The sequence below is a fragment of the Plecotus auritus genome (assembly GCF_963455305.1).
Source record: "Plecotus auritus genome assembly, chromosome: 2".
Lineage (NCBI taxonomy): Eukaryota > Metazoa > Chordata > Mammalia > Chiroptera > Vespertilionidae > Plecotus > Plecotus auritus.
Window position 1 is genome coordinate 84,261,888 of NC_137771.1, and position 18,378 is coordinate 84,280,265.

At 44.1% G+C, this 18,378-nt stretch overlaps 1 protein-coding gene across 5 annotated transcripts in view; it reads right to left on the bottom strand.

The window, feature by feature from the left end:
* Positions 1-18,378, bottom strand: part of JARID2 (jumonji and AT-rich interaction domain containing 2) — a gene marked incomplete at its 5' end in the record, with an annotated part of 306,278 nt that overhangs the window by 71,451 nt on the left and 216,449 nt on the right. For all 5 annotated transcript variants that reach the window (XM_080656845.1, XM_080656844.1, XM_080656843.1 and 2 more), the window contains one exon: positions 3,417-3,586. In XM_080656845.1, coding sequence (XP_080512971.1) covers positions 3,417-3,586 — 170 coding nt within the window. The remainder of the gene's footprint in view (positions 1-3,416; positions 3,587-18,378) is intronic.

The window sequence follows — 18,378 nt, forward strand, 5'->3', positions numbered from 1 at the left end:
GGCCCTGCTGCACTATCTATCCCTTCTCTTCCCTTCAGAAATCCAGGTCATGGTAGGAAAGGAGGAGAGCCTTGCCAAACTTAGCCAAGAGGTCTCCGATGCCTTAAACAGATTGTTAAAAATCCCTAAAGCTTTTAATCCCTGAATGACTGACTGGCTACTGTGTTTACATATCTGCACTAATCCGAGTATTATTAATGATGTAGAAGGTTTTTCATTGAAGAAACACTGAATGGAGTTGTGGGGCAAAGGCATGGTCTTGGGCTGGCCAGGTGTCCTCCCCAAGATCTCAAGATTTATTCTCTTCCATATTCAAATTAGTGCCAAGAAATTTACCAGTTATAGTTGGGGACTGGAGAAAAGAATGATATGTAATCCTTCAACAATACCACTTCCAGGTCTTTGATTTGATTCCAGACTTCATTGCCTAGTAATACTGAGCTTATTAAAAACTGCATTCTTTACTCCTAACAGTGCCTGCTGTCACCCAAAGGTGATGGAGTGACTGGACTCCTTCATGCTGGACATGAACTTTGGAGTTCTAAGAAGCTCTATTTGATTGGAATCCACACCAAAAAGGAACAAACATAGATAGAATGTAAGTATTATAATGGTCATGGGATCCCAACTATTAGCTTCTCCTGAAAAGACTTCAGAGAAGGCAAAGACTTAAGTGAAGATATGTGTCATCAGTAGCTGACATAAAAAAAGTGAGGAACACATCTAAATGTAAATATAAAGTTAGATAGATAAATGATAAGACGTCCGGAAAATAGAACAGGTATTCATGTGACAGTGTTAATTCCTATGATGCTGGACAGTTGGGGTACAAAAGTAAAAAAACAATGCAATTCCATTTCAGGGAGTGATACATATCACATATGCACACAGGAGACTTAGAAATAGTCTCATCAAGGAGGTGGTTAACAGTGGTTGTCTCTGGGAGATTGGAGGGAGTGTATTTTGAGTTTTGAGGTTTTTTTAAGTAACTAGAGAGAGGAAGGGGAAGGGAGAGAGGGAGAGGAGAGGGTGATAGGGAGGGAGAGGGGAGAGAGAGAGAGAGAGAGAGAGAAAGAGAGAGAGAGAGAGAGAGAGAGAGAGAGAGAGAGAGAGAGACATCAGTTGCCTCCTGCATGTGCCCCAACTGGGGATCAAACCCTCAACTTTGGTATGTGCCCTGACCAGGAATCAAATGCCACCAGGTTTTGGTGCACAGAACTAAACTGAGCCATATTTAGGTGAATGCTCCAACCAACTGAGCCACACTGGCCAAGGTCAAGTTTATTCTTTTGCCGACTTTCCCATCTTGTCTGCTGGTATTTCCTTTTGGAAAACCGAATGAACCCTGTGGTTAAACTGAAACTGAAAGTATTGGTGCTAATTCACAGATTTTAATACACAGAGACACAAATATACATCTAGATATACTAAACAAGCATGTACACACACGTACACACTACAGGTTCAGAACACCTAAAGAAATGGCACTAATAGCTATGAAGTGAGCACACCTCAGGAGCAGATCTTGGCTTGTAAAGAACAACTGTCGCTTAAAAAAACAATGCTCCTTGGGGAACTGGAGGATTCTAGGCTGAGGGAAAGAACATACAAGATGAGCCTGGAACATACTGTTATGCCAGGAAGCAAGGCTGGAAGGATGACAGGGACATGTCAAAAGGACCAAAAAGCCAGCTTGAAGAAGCTCCAGTAATGATACCTAGAATAATCTAAATATCAAAACAAACAATGGTAAAAGAGTATAACCCTTTGAATAGGAAATTGATTTATACAGACAGAAAATAGAGTTTGATGAGAAATAAAATCTAGTGTTTCAAAGAACCTCCAGACAAAATACTTATCTTACCTAATAATAGACGAACATGTAAATTGACCATACCTCCACTATGCCCACAGCCAATCAGAGTGAGTATGCAAATTAGAAGACCAAAGATGGCAGCCACCCAGCTGCTCCAGGTGTGGAGTGGCCAGGCAGGGCAGGATGCCTGCTATGAGAGGGAGGGTGGGGGGTGGGGGTGGGGGGGCGGGCACGGGAAGGGATCTACAGGAGCTGAGTGCCTCAGAGAAGATAAAACTGCAGACCCCAGAGTCTGCAGCGAAGACAAAGATGACAGACTCCGGCCTGAGTCTGCAGCAAAGACGAAGAAGGCAGACTCTGGCCGGAGCGAAGGCCTGGGTTCCGGGTGCTGGAGGAAAACCAGTGCTGGAAGCCAAGGGAAGGAAGGCCTATTGCATGAATCTCTTCATGCAACAGGTCTCTAGTTAAATATAAGGGCTAAAAAGGTAATTTTACAATGGAGAAGCCTCAATCAAGTGATCACCGTGAATACTATCAGTAAAAGGACAGACTGAAATTTTGTCCAACACAACAAGATGCATTGAGAAGACGGAAGAATCACTTCTGTGATATTCCAGCTCAAAATGCAAAACCCAAATCTAATAATGAGGAAACACAGATAATTCAAATATAGGATCATTCTACAAAACTATCGGCTGAGGTCAGAAGAGACAAAAACGAAAGTACTGGTCCAGAGTTAGCAGACTACACAGACAACGGTTAAAGACAATGCCCAGTTCTGAACTGGGTCTTTAGGCTCTAAACTTGGACATCACTGAGGCATCTGAAGCCATCTGAAACGGGAATCTGAGGATTAGGTGATAGTAATGTATCTTTGTGAAGGTCTTAATTTTGTTTGTTATAGATTATCCTTATTTTAAGAAAATACACACTAATGTGTTAAGGAGCAATGGGGCATCAGGTGGAAATTTTCTCTCGAGTAGTTTAGGAAAATGTTCTTTGCATTGTACTTAAATCTTGCTATAACTTATTTCAAAATGTTGGGGGCGGGGGGGGAGAGAAGGACATAACCCTGAATCTCAAGCCAATGACCAATAGCAAGGACCCTCTCCTTCCTGTTCACCTTCTCTCTCAACTAACTTCACAAAGGAACTCTTCAAGTTCATAGCTTTCTAAAGCTCACCTCCATGGACCATTCCAGTAAGAGGCTCCTTATTCTGTTTGCCAAGCTTTTTGTGTTCTTCCCTCACAACTGTTAGAAAACTTAGTTACTATAGTAAACACTTTCCAAAGTACAGCCATGTAAACCCAAACGCATCCTTTATTACAAAATTTTATCCTCAACTTGCACTCTGTTAATTGGTCCTGTTTACATATATCGACCAATATTTTCACTATACTTAGAAATTAAGAGTCAAATGAAAAAAGAAAGAGAAATATGAAGACTCAAGCACCTTGGCGTGGGATTTCTCACTTTAAGCTCTACCTCAAAGCAGGCTGGGAATTGAAAGAAGCATGCCAAGGAGTCCTGTGTGCACTGTTACTCCTTTTTCTATCAATTAGGCTGTTCCCTCCAAAACAAGTGGCAATGCAGTCTTACCTCGAAGGCAGAGAAAGGTAAGAAAATCTTCTGTCTTAGGCTTCCTTTTAGAGAGGTCAGAAATTTGAGTAGCTGGAGGGGGTAGCAATGGCTCCACTATCTTTACTGGAGTTGTGCTGGGACTATTCGGCTGAGATTGAGCAAACTTCCTTTGTGCTTGCAGCCTGGGCCTGTAAAAGAAAAAGTAAATAAAAATAAATTAAGCAGAGATCAGAGAATATCGAGCTACGTGCAAAAATAAAATTATGAAACAGAACGGGGAAAGACCCTATTTCAAGAAAACTCTTTATAATTAAGGTTCTATATCTCTCACACTCTCATAAACCACAGGCCAACTTTAAAGAGCAGGAAGTTTGGTTAAAAGGCTGTGTTTAGCCCTAACCGGTTTGGCTCAGTGGGTAGAGCGTCGGCCTGCGGACTGAAGGGTCCCAGGTTCGATTCCGGTCAAGGGCATGTACCTGGGTTGCGGGCACATCCCCAGTAGGGGGCGTGCAGGAGGCAGCTGATCGATGTCTCTCTCTCTCATCAATGTTTCTAACTCTCTATCCCTCTCTCTTCCTCTCTGTAAAAAAATTAATAAAATATATTTAAAAAAAAAAAAAGGCTGTGTTTAATACACTGATATAAAGTATGTACCAACACATGCGTGTACACAGATCACTTATGTGCCTGCGTATTTCAACAACTGCTGTTTGATGACATGGGATTACTGGCTTATGGACTTCTGATCTACCCAGTGATGAGGAAATACAAATCAGCCTGCCACAGCTATATAGCATTCTATTCATTAGCATGACGCTGTCACAAACATATGATGTCCTTAATCCTGTGTCCTTACACCCAGCCCATCTTTGCTGTCCATCCATCACTGAACCTGTCTTGTACCCCAATTCTAATCACTTCTGACTCCAATTCACCCACAGTCACTACACTAATTTGAAGCTTATACTAGTAATGCAGAAAATAAATGTATTTCTTTAGTCTATCCAAAACCCCTCCATCCCTGCTAGATTATGGATTACCCTCTGGCTATAGGGTAAGCCCAAGGCCCTTAGTTAGAAATTCAAAAAACTGCCTTTAATCTTTCTTTCAGGTCTCTCCTCATTACAATCCTACCTAGACAGTGAACCCCACAACTTATCCACTTAGTGTCTACAAACCACAATTTACAAAAACTTATGTGAGACATACCTTTCTATCAACTTGAATACTAATGAATCTTAGAAAGATTTCTTTCCATCTTTCCTAACACCATAGCCAATAGTTAGGATACATATCCTAACATATTTTTCCTTTATGTATAACTAACCTGACATTTATCATAAACTGTCTCATAATAAATCTTCCTCTAATTGTAAGGATCTCAATCCATAATAGAAGCAGGTACTTCTGAGACCACTTCAAACTGTCTATCCAGCCCTGCTTATACAGATGCTCAAGAAATAGTATTTGGGGCAGAGGGGGCATGCAAAGGAGTTGTTCCATTCTTATAACATATGGTACTGTCAGTTTTTGAAATTTTGGTCATTCCCACTCTAGTGGGGGTGAATACTATCTTACTGTACTTTCAATTTGCATTTCCCTGATACCTAACAATATGGAGCACCTTTTCCTGTGCTTCTTGGCCATTTGTATATCTTCTATTATAAAGTAACTATTAGATGTTTGCCTTTTATATTCAGTTGTATTTTATTATTTATTTGTAGGAGTTTATTGACTCAAAGCACACGAGCATGCGTGTGTGTTCTGCATACCAGTCCTTTATCTAGCAGATTATGTATTGTGAATATTTTAACCCAGACTATCGTTTGCCTTTTCATTTTCTTAATAGTGTCTTTTGATGAGCAGAAATTTTGAATTTTGATAAATTTATCATGTTTCCTTTAATGCTTAGTGTTTTTTGTGTCCTCTGTAAGAAATATTTGTCTACCGCTAAAATGCAAAAATAATCTACTATAATTTCCTCTAGAAAATTTTTATTATTCTTTTTTAAATTAAATTTATCGGGCTGACATTGGTCAACAGGGTCATATAGGAAGGTTTCCAGTGTACATTTCTATGATACATGATCTGTACATTGCACTCTGATACATGGTCTGTATACTGTCCCTAACACCCAAAGTCATATCATCTTTCATCACCATATAGTTGGCCCCCTTTATTGTTTACTACCCCCTACCCCCTTCCCTCTGCTAGCCATCATACTGTTATCTGTGTGTGCCTCTGTGTTTAACTTGTATATCGTACATGAGTGAAATTACATGGTTCTTACCTTTTTCTGACTGACTTATTTCACTTAGCATAATATTCACAAGGTCCAGTATTTGGGGCGGGGGGGAGGGATGGGAAGCAAAAAGGAGCCAAAAAGCAGCCCCATAGAAAGGGCTTTATCTAGATCTGTGTGAGACTGACAATGCCAGCTCAACTCAAGGTTGCACTGAGTATTACATCCTATATAATAAAAGCATAATATGCAAATAGACAGAACAGCAGAACGACCGGTCACTATGACGCACACTGACCAACAGGGGCAGACGCCTAACGCAGGAGCTGCCCCCTGGTGGTCAGTGCACTCCCACGGGGGAGCACCGCTCAGCCAGAAGCCAGGCTCACGGCTGGCGAGCACAGCGGAGGTGGTGGGAGCCTCTCCTGCCTCCGCTACAGGCAGGCAGTAAGGAGCGTGAGAGTGAGAGGGATGTCTGACTGCCGGTTTAAACCCAATCACCCTGAGGACCGGGCCTAAGTCGGCAGGCGAACATCCCCTAAGGGGCCCTGGACTGTGAGAGGGCACATGTTGGGCTGAGGGACCCCCAGTTCACGAATCTTGTGCACTGGGCCTCTAGTAAGAAATAAAAAGAAATCTGTTTCTTTGTAAAACATAAACAATTAAGTCTTCCCTTAACTACTGTTGGTATTAAAAATATTAAGCCAGTGTGATTCAGTGGTTGAGTGCTGACCTATGAACCAGGAGGCCATGGTTCCATTCCCTGTCAGAGCACATGCCCGGCTCAATCCCCAGCAGGGGGCATACAGGAGGCAGCCAATCGATGATTCTCTCGAATCATTTATGTTTCTATCTCTCTCTCTCTCTCCCTTCCTCTCTGAAATCAATAAAAATATTTAAAAAATAATAAGTATTTAAACTGCTGACACACAAAATACATAACATTATTTAACTGATTTCAGAGACAGAGAGAGACATCCATTTGATGTTCCACTTATTTATATACTAGAGGCCCAGTGCACGAATTCATGCACAGGTGGGGTCTGGCTGGCCCAGCCCAATCAGGGGAGGAGGAGACAGTGGGAGGTTGGCCAGCCAGCCCACCCCGATCGGGGCTCAATCAGGGCCGGGCTGGCTGGGGGAGAGGGGCCATGGGCGATTGGCTGGCAGGCTCCACCCCAGATTGGTGTGCACCCCCAGTTGGTGTGTGGGGAGGGGGGCCGATCGGGGGTGGGGCCAGCCAGGGGGAAGAGCTGCAGCTGGTTGGCCGGCCAGCCCTGCCCCTGATTAGAGTGGGGGGCCCATCGGGGCTGGGGCCAGCCAGGGGGAGGGGCCACAGGTAATTGGTCAGCTGGCCCCGCCCTCTATTGGGGTAAGGAGGGCGATCGGGGGTGGAGCCGGCTGGGGGGAGGGACTGCAGGCCAATGGGGTGGTGGAGCCCATCAGGGGCAGGGCTGGCTGGGGGGAGGGGTTGTGGGGGAGCTGGGGTTGCCCAGCCGCCCCACCCTTGATCCAGGTGGGAGAGGCCACGGGAGGTTGGCTGGCCAGCCCCACTCCCGATCAGGCAGGTTTGCTGGCTGCAGTGGGCATCATAGTGACCGGTTGTTACAGAGTTCCAGTTGCCGGCTTTTTTTTTTTTTTTTTTTTACAAAGAGGGAGAGGGATAAAACATCGATCAGCTGCCTCCTGCACACCCCCCTACTGGGGATGTGCCCGGAATCAAGGTACATGCCCTTGACTGGAATTGAACCTGGACCCTTCAGTCTGCAGGCTGACGCTCTATTCACTAAGCCAAACTGGTTAGGGCCCGGTCACTGGCTTTTTATATATATATAGATTCTTTGGTTGATTCCTGTATGTGCCCTGACTGGGACTGAACCCACAACCTTGGTGTACAGATGCTCTAACCAAGTGAGCTACCTGGCCAGGGCCTCAAAATACATAACATTTTAAAATAACTTTCTAGTATTTAACAAAACACTACAGCAAAATGCACACACCCAGTTTTCTCCTTTGTAAAAAGTAACACCTTTAAATTTAGCCTCTTATGAGTCCTGACCAATCTCTCTTCCCTTACCTCCCCTACCACCCACCAAAAGCACTATTGTACAGATCATATTCCTGGTGCAAACTGACATCTGATCAAAAGAGAGACAGCATGACCACTATGTACTTGCTGGGCAACCTTCAGTCCTTAAAATCTGCAAGTATCACAGAGCTGATCAAAAGCACTTTGGAACCCAGGAAAACCAAGTGAATGAAATAGCCACATTAACAAGGTAGAGGCAGAAAGCTCTACAAATTTAACAATTTTCCAAATGTTACCAATGGTTAGGGAATAAGGCAATGCCACTGTCCCTATGTTATGGGGAACAACGATCTTTTTTGCCTGCATATACTAATAAGACGAGATAGCCATAGTGTGTGCTGAAGGAGCTACTAAGCCCAAAGGAGTGAACTTCACAGAGAGATAGTGACTTCAGAGTGGTGCTTCTCAGACTATCTGAGATGAGGACTACTTTTGTGCTTGGCTATTTTCTCCCTTTACTTTTGCAAATATTGTAGATATTTTTATAATCAATGCCAACAAACTGGAGGGTGAGGAGACACAAGCCAAATTTTTTATTAGATTCAACAGCCATAAAATCATGCTGTGAAACTAACTGCCTTAAGTTTCTAAAAAGCTCACTCTCCATTTCTGTGTTCCACTCCCTGGCAGCAGGCTGAGCCTGTGCCTGGAACAGCATTGCTTTAGAGGAAGCACAAGACCAGGAAATGCAGCTCCGTTCCAATAGTCACAGCCCTGCAGCGCAATGCCACCCACGGGTGGATTGATCCCAGCATAAACTACCTCTTCTCCCAACAAAGCTCCCCCTCTTCATCATCCAACCCTCCCAGTTGACAGAAAACCTGGTCATTTCACTCTACTAAAAACTTGTTTAATTAGTAATTTTATAATCTGTACACCTTTGTTTAAATGGATACAAGCTCACCCTCTGAGCACTGCAGGGTTTTACAGAAACTCAGGTGCATGTGAGCAGGATGTTCTGTGTTTATTGCTTTTTCAAAAGTTAGCAACAACAAATGCTACACATTATGAGAAGTCAGCACAACCATAATGAAAAACAAACACCAAACACAGATGAGGCACAGATGACAGAGGGGGACACCATGAGCTACTTTACAATCTCAGGACCTCCAAGATAGACTGTTCCTACCAGTGTTTAAATAAAATGACTTTTTGCCTGATGACTTTCTCAGTGAGACTATGAAAAATAAGGCAATAACAGATTAAAAAGTGGCAGTAAAATAAATTACCTCTCAAGAGAATACACCCCACTCCCAAGTGATAAGTATTTGTGAGACTCAGAAGAAAGCAGGAACAAAAGAACAAGACGAACCAATATCTTTTTTTAGAGGCCAGAAGAATCTGTACTTTGCAAAAAGGGCAGGTCTGCGGTTTGGCTCTTTCTCCTACAGTCCAGGGAGGATTACAAAGGTGTTGACTTTGCTTAGCTGGCCCCACATAACAAAGGAGCTTGAATGACACAATTTACAGGCCAAATCCATGGATCAGGCACTCTTGGCCACACAGGTATGTTTGAGGGATAGATGATTCATTCCAGAAGATATGATGCAAGGAACTGAGTGTATGTTATCTCAAATCAGTAAAAAAAGAAAGTGGGGCAGGGGGTGCATATGTGCTGAAAAAGCAGAACAGCCACTTCTGGAGACCTTGGTGGCAGTGCTGAGGGGAGGAAGGCCATCAGACAATGCAGGCTGAAGAAAGAAGTGCGGCTCTGGGAGCACCTGATCATCCCCAGAAGCAAGCAAGCAAGGCCATATATCCACCCACTGCAACCTTTACTTCACCTACCCCTTCCACCAGCTGATTGGCATCTTAACCAGAAACAACACCTTCCATTCCCTTACTAGAGCAAAAATGTTCTTAAATGGAAATATTGTTTGAACTAATGAGGTTCAGAGTCTTCAGGAGGAAGAGAGTATGGGGTTCCTGGGGTTGAAGGAAAAACAGCATGTAGGGCCTCCAAAGCCATTCGGCCTTGAGTTTAGCCACGACAGCCCTTAATGCCCACTGGTAATACTACACAGAAATGCCAGAACACAGACAATACAGCGGGTGTTTGTCCTTCACGCAAATGTCAGAAGAATCAACTAGAGCACAATTCACTTCCACGTTTGATTTTTATTGATCAAGGAAAGTGTTTCTCCTACAGAAATCTCCTTCATTCTAGGAACTGTAGGTGTAGTTTTGGGTCAAAGAACCAACTAAACTCTCAGCAAGCCAAGGATACAGATCAATACAGATCAAATAAACATAAACCAACTGAGGAAGCAATGAATAAATATGTTTATATATGAACAATTACATAAAGTGAGGGCAACACTTTATTTACCGTATAGAAATCTAGGATTGGGAGCAGTGGGGGTGAAGGACAATAAGTAATTTCAGATCAAATCATTGCTGTCCCGTAGCTTCCATGGTGTAAATGCATGCATGTGAATAAAAGGACTAAAACATGCAAAGAGCCAACTCTATTTGGAGTTTGAGACAAATGTTTAAAGAAGAATGGCCTTAATTTTTGGAGGGATCTTAAAATCACCCTCGATGAATAGATGGAATCAACTTAGAGAAGGACAAGGCCTGCCCTTGAGCCATGAAGCATAGATGGCAGAACAAGTAAGATCAGCCAGACCTTGGGTCCTCAGGCCAGTTTGTTTCTCTGTCACACCACGCTGCATGCATGTGGGAGGTGAGGCACAGCCCTGTTATGGGCGAAGCATCTGGGGTGCCCCTTCTCTTGAGTCCAGGAGCCCCATAGCAATTCAGGCATGAGTTATATATATATTGATTCCATTTAAGTTAAAACGTCCTGGAAGGGAGTAAAAATGTGTTGAAATGAAATCAATTTACTACTGACTGATCTGATTCCAAAGTGACCCTCTATGTAGGAAAAAAAGCCCTAGGTTTAGGATAAAGGCAATAGCCAGAAGGACCTTGCTTACTCAACACTGCTCTTTCTACCTGAAGTGCTCTCCTTAATTTGCAGGCTCCTCATCATGTAATAAGGGGCCTGTTACTTTTTTTTGGGGGGGGGGGGAGGGGGGCACTGTTACTTTTTATGGAGGTCACTTCTTCTGCTTCTCTATTCAAAATTCCCCTTCTCAGAGACAAAACCACTAATATGTTCCCCCCTGCTACGTAACCCCAATTTCATTCCTCTAACATTCTGTGGGCCCAACAGAGAAGGCTCTACTGCAGTCTCCTCTTTATGACCTACTAGAGGTCCGGTGCACAAATTCGTGCATGGGTGGGGTCTGGCCAGCCGGCCCCGCCCTCGATAGGGGTGTTGGGGGCCCATCAGGGGCCAGATCAGGTAGGTTGGCTGCTGCAGTGCATGTCATAGCCACCGCATGGCCACCTGTCATTCCAGTCATTCTGCCATTCCAGTTGCTGGGCTTTTATATATAGAGATTATCTGCATCGGACAAGCCTCCACAACCACTGAGGAGGAGCAGAGCACCACACCACTGCACCAGTTCCAAACCACACCATTCATCCTTCTTTCTTTAGGAATTACATGATTAAACACATGAATGTTTCTGAGCAGAGGGGCAGACTGAATGAAAGTCCAGGTGCCAGGGAGACCTGGGTGGATCTGAAACAGAACTAACAACAACAGAAGAAGGAAGGACATGGTGTTCTGCCCCAGGGAAGTTCCTGGCCATCCCAGTGTAAGTCTACCCAAAGGTTCTGGCAGTCAGTTTCATGAGGAATCAGATTCATCTACTAAACATCTGCTCCTGTCATCACAATTTCTACCATCACCACAGTTATTACTTACTAAGAATTTACTGAACCACTTGCCCCTTATCAGCTTCATCTAACAAGAGCCAAATGAGATCTGGTTCTGGCTATTAACCATGAAGCACAGGTGCCATCCCATCACGAGGCATGCAGTTGTCCATACGGCCTCAGAGCACAACTGTCCATGGGCCACATCTGCTGGAGCTGGGAAGATGGCCATGCCACACACCTATGCACACAGGACCACCATATCAGAGATCGTCTGTACCTGTTGATCCAGCTGCATGGCGGGAGTGGGGGTAGGGCAGTGGTCGGCAAACTCATTAGTCAACAGAGCCAAATATCAACAGTACAACGATTGAAATTTCTTTTGAGAGCCGAAAACCGACTTCTGCGCATGGGCCACGAAGTTTCAATCTCACTGTACGTGCACGCCCACATGTGGTATTTTGTGGAAGAGCCACACTCAAGGGGCCAAAGAGCCGCATGTGGCTCGAGAGCTGCAGTTTGCCGACCACTGGGGTAGGGGATCAATCTTCTTCCTCTTTCCCTGCTATTTGCTAAGATACACACGAGAAGGCATTCTTTTTCTCCTAAGCTATCTCTTATTTAAATTTAGTTAGCACATCAACAGCCAAAAATTATTTTGCTTGACCACTTATAATCTTGTCCAAAAATGCCTTCAAATATTTTATATTTATTTAGTTTTTTTAAAAAATGTAAAGCACCTTTACGGGAACAAATAAACACTGGTATTATTTTGAAAGTTAGAAGTAAACTGCAAGGTGATGCTTTGTGAAAGAAACTCCACTTATGAAATGACAAAGTCCGATGCCAAATATTTTTTTTTATAATAATACCCTCTGTGTGTCCCCTCCTTCCCTCCTCAAATCATGCATTTAGATGCTTCCCAGGCAGTTTGCCATCAGAAGTCTCACAAGAGGGAGGCACTGTTCCTCCAGGTTTCCTCTGGGGTTATCTACAGGATAGAGTTAACCAGCTTACTGCTATCTCTGCACTCAATCTCTAGGACAGCTCTAAATATGGCACAAAAGCAATTTCTAGGTTAATTAAATTCCATTTCTGTCCAGGATTTCTGATAGTTTACAAACCTGAGGAAGACACAGTGTATGCGTCCAATCTTGATGGAGAAAGCAGAAGCAAGACGGAGTAGGCGAATTAAAGAAATGCCCAGCTGGTCCCTTGTTGAGGGACGGGTAAGCCAAAACACCATTTTATTAACCCAATTTTCCAATATTAAAAACGTAAGCTGGTAAATCCAATTATTTAGATTATAACCCAATTCTAAACCAAGAGCAAGAAATGGGTGGGAGGGGAGGGTCTGTTCATTCAAAAAATAAGACATGTTGTGTCTGGCAAATGCAAAATGACCAGCATGGCTGCGCTCTTTGTATTGGTGTGGGGCCAGACCCTGAAGCTATGCCAACTTGCTGAAAGGCCTATTCAAAAAAAATTTCCTGTGTTTCCATCCCCAAAATAATTACCCACTCTATTCTACCCCCAGATACACACACACACACTACAAACCTGGCAGCTACTCAAAGAAACAAGAGTGTGCCCGTGTGTGTGCATGCACAAACACACTGGTGATTGTGGGGGGTCGGGCAGGAGACATCCCCTACCCAGGGCAAGCTGCCCATCAAATTCAAATGCAAGTGCAGTTGCAGAAAAACCACACAGAGTGGTTGTAAACATCCTGTATAGTAAGGAGAAAATAAACACATCCTCAAATGAACCCAGAGGCTAAGCACAGACCAACTCCTACCAAACTCTCCCGCAAGAAGCACTGGCAATAAACTGTAGCCTGTATGCTCACCCCCCACCCTGCTCCATAGCTGTGACAATTTGTTTATCAGGTTGAGAGGATGTCACACAACGGAGATCAGAGCACAGGGAAGCCAGCAGGCTCCAGGAGAGTTTGTTCCACGGAGTGCCTGCTTCATGGTATTTCTGGGACCTCATGTTTGTTCAGAGGCCTCACTTCTTGCTGTATATGTAAACAGATGAAATAGTTTGTTTATGCTAAAAACCACAGAATGTTAAATATGTGCAGCACTTGTCTTAATTAAATTAGATGGGCTATTTTATAGTGGAAGTTTTTTATTAACTGGATTTACCTAAAACTTTTTTTGTTGTTGTTCAATCCCCTAAAGATGAATCCTAGGAAGTTTTGCTTGGTCAGAGGGGTAATAAGGAAAGGAACAATGCATCACAAACCCGGGCTTTAGTGTAGCCCACCTGCAATCCTGGGCAAGTTGGACATCTATTTCCTAATTTTTTTAAAAAGGAGGCGGACTATGAATTGGAGAAAACTACAGCTCCCTCTATGTCCAATCTCCTCTGACTTCACCTATAAAACCTGAGTATAGTAATTTATTTAATAATTCCTCTGGATATACGATTTCATAATTCAAGGTAAGACATACTGATCTTTTGCCTGTGCCCAGTGGAAAATCAGAATCTTAAATCTCTAAAATGCCTGTGTTGCTAAGCTACAGATTCCCAGTGCCAACTTCCTAACTACACCTTGTCAGGCGAAATAACAAAGTCTTTAACTTTCAGATTCTGACTTATGTATACTTACTTGTCTGTCCGGTACTTTAGAAGATGGGGGTGGAGAAATTTTCAAATGCTCATAAATTTTTAAAAATACAGCACAATTCCAAAAGTTGTCCCTTAATTCCCTTAAACTATTAAATAGTAACAATATTCTCTATACTCGGCTTCCTTAAGACTTAATAGTTCCAATTAGGAAGTATTTACTATTCTTGGGAAACATTAACATCCTTCAGAATCCTGAGACATCCTTAGAAACTCTAACATAACTACTTACAAATATATTCATCAACTCTACCAATGAAAAAGTCAGCCCAAGGAGAAGGCAAGCACAGAAAACAAAAATGTTACCATCACCTTAGAAGATGTTCCAATTGCTCACAAACACTGTACTATATCCAAACTTAGGCACTGGGAATCAGGCATCAAAGAAATTGGTGAGCCTTTATTTTTCTTTTATTCAGAGGAAAGGATTAAGGGAGAGGAAGAAGAGAATATCAAAAGTCAATGACAGTACTAAATATCTATACACTATGTGCAGCGTCTTCCCAAGCAAACCACTACTGGGCACATAAATCTCAGGTGGACAGGGAGATACCACACAGATGGTATAAAAAGTAATATGCAGCCCCAACTGGTTTGGCTCAGTAGCCTGTGGACTGAAGGGTCCCAGGTTCGATTCCGGTCAAGGGCATGTACCTTGGTTGCAGGCACATCCCCAGTGGGGGGTGGGCAGGAGGCAGCTGATCTATGTTTCTCTCTCATCGATGTTTCTAACTCTCTATCCCTCTCCCTTCCTCTCTGTAAAAAGTCAATAAAATATATTTTTTTTAAAAAAAGAAAAAGTAATATGCAGCACAGCTTTTAATCCAATTAATTAAAAGTATGCAATTATGTTTTTGTAAATCGTATGCAGCATTACGGTGTCAAAAAAACCATGGCTTCCTGGAAATCACGACTGTCGTGATCTAGGAAATATTTGACATTGATTTCTTTTGTGTTCCAGAAAGAAACCATGTCAAATTTGAGAGGGATCATTGTTAATCAACAATTAAAGCAGCAACAAAGCCCTTTTGTTCTGTCAGTCACAAATGTCACATGTGTTAGAGTTTACCACCTATGGAAAGCTGCCTGTTCCAATTCCAAATCCAGGATCTGAGAACCCCAAATGCCATTTTCCACAAAGACTGTCAGTTTCAGGTCTATCTTAAGCAAAAACTGTATCTTACAGCGGAAGAGGGTTTTAAAAAGGGTAACAAGAGTCAGAAGAACAGCACATGAAAGTTAAGGATCTGGCCAAAGAAATCCCTAATACATTATTATGGTTACAAGGTGTGAACAAATTATCTAAAGCACATTCAGCTTTAAAAGCCTCAAAGAGCCAGTTAAAAGGGTAATCTGCCTTTCCACTCTCTCCTGAGGTTGGATTGCCAATTTTGTTTTTAAAATATTATTTCAACAAAAACCCCAGCAGTTTCTCAATTAGGTTACTCAATACCAATTGTGAACTGCCAGAAATCTCCACAAATCCTGGCTACGATGATGGTTGGATAAGGAGAGTGAATTATTTTGTGAGGCAAGAATCGTGTTTTAGTTCCTTCTTAAGGGAAAAGAAAAATATACTAAGGAACAAAACCCAGCAGAATCCAAAGGGTGTACTGAAAAGTCAATCCTGTAGACTTCCCACCAGAAACATTCTCAATGGAGCTGCATGGTGGACCAGATTCTAAGCCACATCAGCATGTGAGAGAACGAAGCACAAAAGCAGTGCTCATAATGCAGACTGGTCCTGACAGACAACTAGTCCTGCAATAATCTGGAGAAAGCTTTGGCTTCTCACATCCTCTGCCTCTCAGACAGTAGATCTGCTAACAGAGGTCTGCTTTATTTAAAGAGTGACAAATAGAAAAGGGATGCTGAACGATTTCCCGCCTACTGGATATCCCATGCAGTAGCCGACAAGCACCAATAGGTGGCAATAAAGAGTCTTTAGACTCCAGCTCTGGGACCACCAACCACTGAGGGGAAAAGGACTTCTGACACAAGGATTTATGCCAAGCCCCAGCATTAACCAATTTTTAGGACCTGTGCTGAAATCTGAGGACAGCTCAGAAACCAGCCACTGTTGATGGAAAGTAGTATAGAAACTATATTAGCAATATCCTTTCATCCCATCAGCCCAATCTCAATTCAAGTTCCTTGCTTGTATGGAAAATACAAAGACACAATCCAGCATTTTATACACTAAAAAATGTAACTGGGGCAAAAATCCACAACATGGTTTTCTGAAATAGTAATTTTTACCACCAAAAAAATATTTTAAAAAGACAAAACTAAAGTAATACATTAGGGTTCACATACGTTTCCTTCATTTGGGGCTGACAGAAAGATATTACCATATTTTCTGTGTATAAGACGCTTTTTTTTCCTAAAATCATTAGACTGAAAATCCAGGGGCTTCTCATACATCAAAGTCAGCAGAGGAGGGAGTTATGCCAGTGTGTAGCTGCCCATACCTTGTCAAATAGGCTTTCTCCAATCATAAGCCTTATTGTTACTGACATCAGCTGATGCTGTAACTGGAGGTGGAGGTGGAGGTGGAGAGTGCGCAGATGCAACAGGAACCAAAAGGTTCTGAATCCATAAAGATGTCAAAAAATCCTATCTAATAAAAGAGTAATATGTAAAGTGACCATACCTCCACTACACCCACAAGCCACGCCCACCAGCCAATCAGGAGCGAGTATGCAAATTAACCCAACCAAGATGGCTGCAGTCATGGAGAGACCAGGAGGCTTGGGTTTCCCTGGCAATGGAGGAAGCAAAGCTTTCCGCCTGCCCTGGCCTCCTCTTAAGGCTACGAAGTTTCAATTATAGAAGATAAAGAAATCCCGACAAAAATGGAAGCAGCCACGGAGCTGGAGAGAGCAGGAGGCTTGAGTTGCCCCCAGTGATGGAGGAAGCCAAGTTTCCGCAGCCTTGGCCTGCCTTGGCCTCTGCTTAAGGCTACAAAGTTTCAATTATAGAAGATAAATAAATCCCAGATCCCAGGGCCTCTGCTTGGGTCGCCGGGGGGCATGGCCGGCATGCAAACCACCACAAGCGCCTCACCCAGGCCACCCCACACCCCAAGGCAACCCCTACCCTGATCCAGGACACCCTTCAGGGCAAACCAGCCAGCCCCCATCCATGCACGAGGCCTCTATCCTATCTAATCCTATCTAATAAAAGAGTAATATGCAAATTAACCATCACTCCACTACGCCCACAAGCTACGCCCACCAGCCAATCAGGAGCGAATATGCAAATAAACCCAACCAAGATGGCTATAGCCACAGAGAGCAGAAGGGAGGCTTGGGTTTCCCCGGCGATGGAGGAAGCCAAGCTTTCCACCTGCCCTTGCTGGCCTAGGCCTCCACTCAAGGCTACAAAGTTTCAATGATAGAAGATACATAAATCCAAACAGAAATGGCGGCAGCCGTGGAGCTGGAAAGAGCAGAAGGCTAGGGTTGCCCCCGGTGATGGAGGAAGCCAAGCTTTCCGCACACCCTGGCTGGCCCAGGCCTCCGCTCAAGGCTACAAAGTTTCAATTATAGAAGATACATAAATCCCAAAAAAAACGGCTGCCACCATGGAGCAAGCAGAAGGCTTGGCTCCACTCCAGGCTACAAAGTTTCAATTGTAGAAGATAAATAAACCCCAGATACCAGGGCCTCCGCTTGGGTCGCGAGGGGGCATGGCCGGCCTGCACACCACCACAGGCCCCTCGCCCACGCCGCCCCATGCCCCAAGGGAACCCCCACCCTGATCCGGGACACCCTTCAGGGCAAACCAGCTGGCCCCCACCTGTGCACCAGGCCTCTATCCTATCTAATAAAAGAGTAATAGGCAGATTGACCATCACTCCAACACACAAGATGGCTGCCCACATGTGGTCAAAGATCCTGCCCCTATGTAGACACAAGATGGCCACCACAAGAATGGCCAGCAGGGGAGGGCAGTTGGGAGGGACCAGGCCTGCAAGGGAGGGCAGTTGGGGGCAATCAAGCCTGCAGGGGAGGGAAGTTAGGGGTGACCAAGCCAGCAGAGGAGGGAAGTTCGGGGTGACCAGGCCTGCAGGGAAAGGCAGTTGGGAGGGACCCAGGCCTGCAGGGGAGAGCAGTTGGGGGGGACCAGGCCTGCAGGGGAGGGCAGTTAGGGGTGACCAGGCCTGCAGGGGAGGGCAGTTAGGGGCAAACAGGCTGGCAGGGGAGCAGTTAGGCATCAATCAGGCTGGCAGGGGATTGGTTAGGGGGTGATCAGGCTGGCAGGCAGGCAAGCAGTTGGGAGCC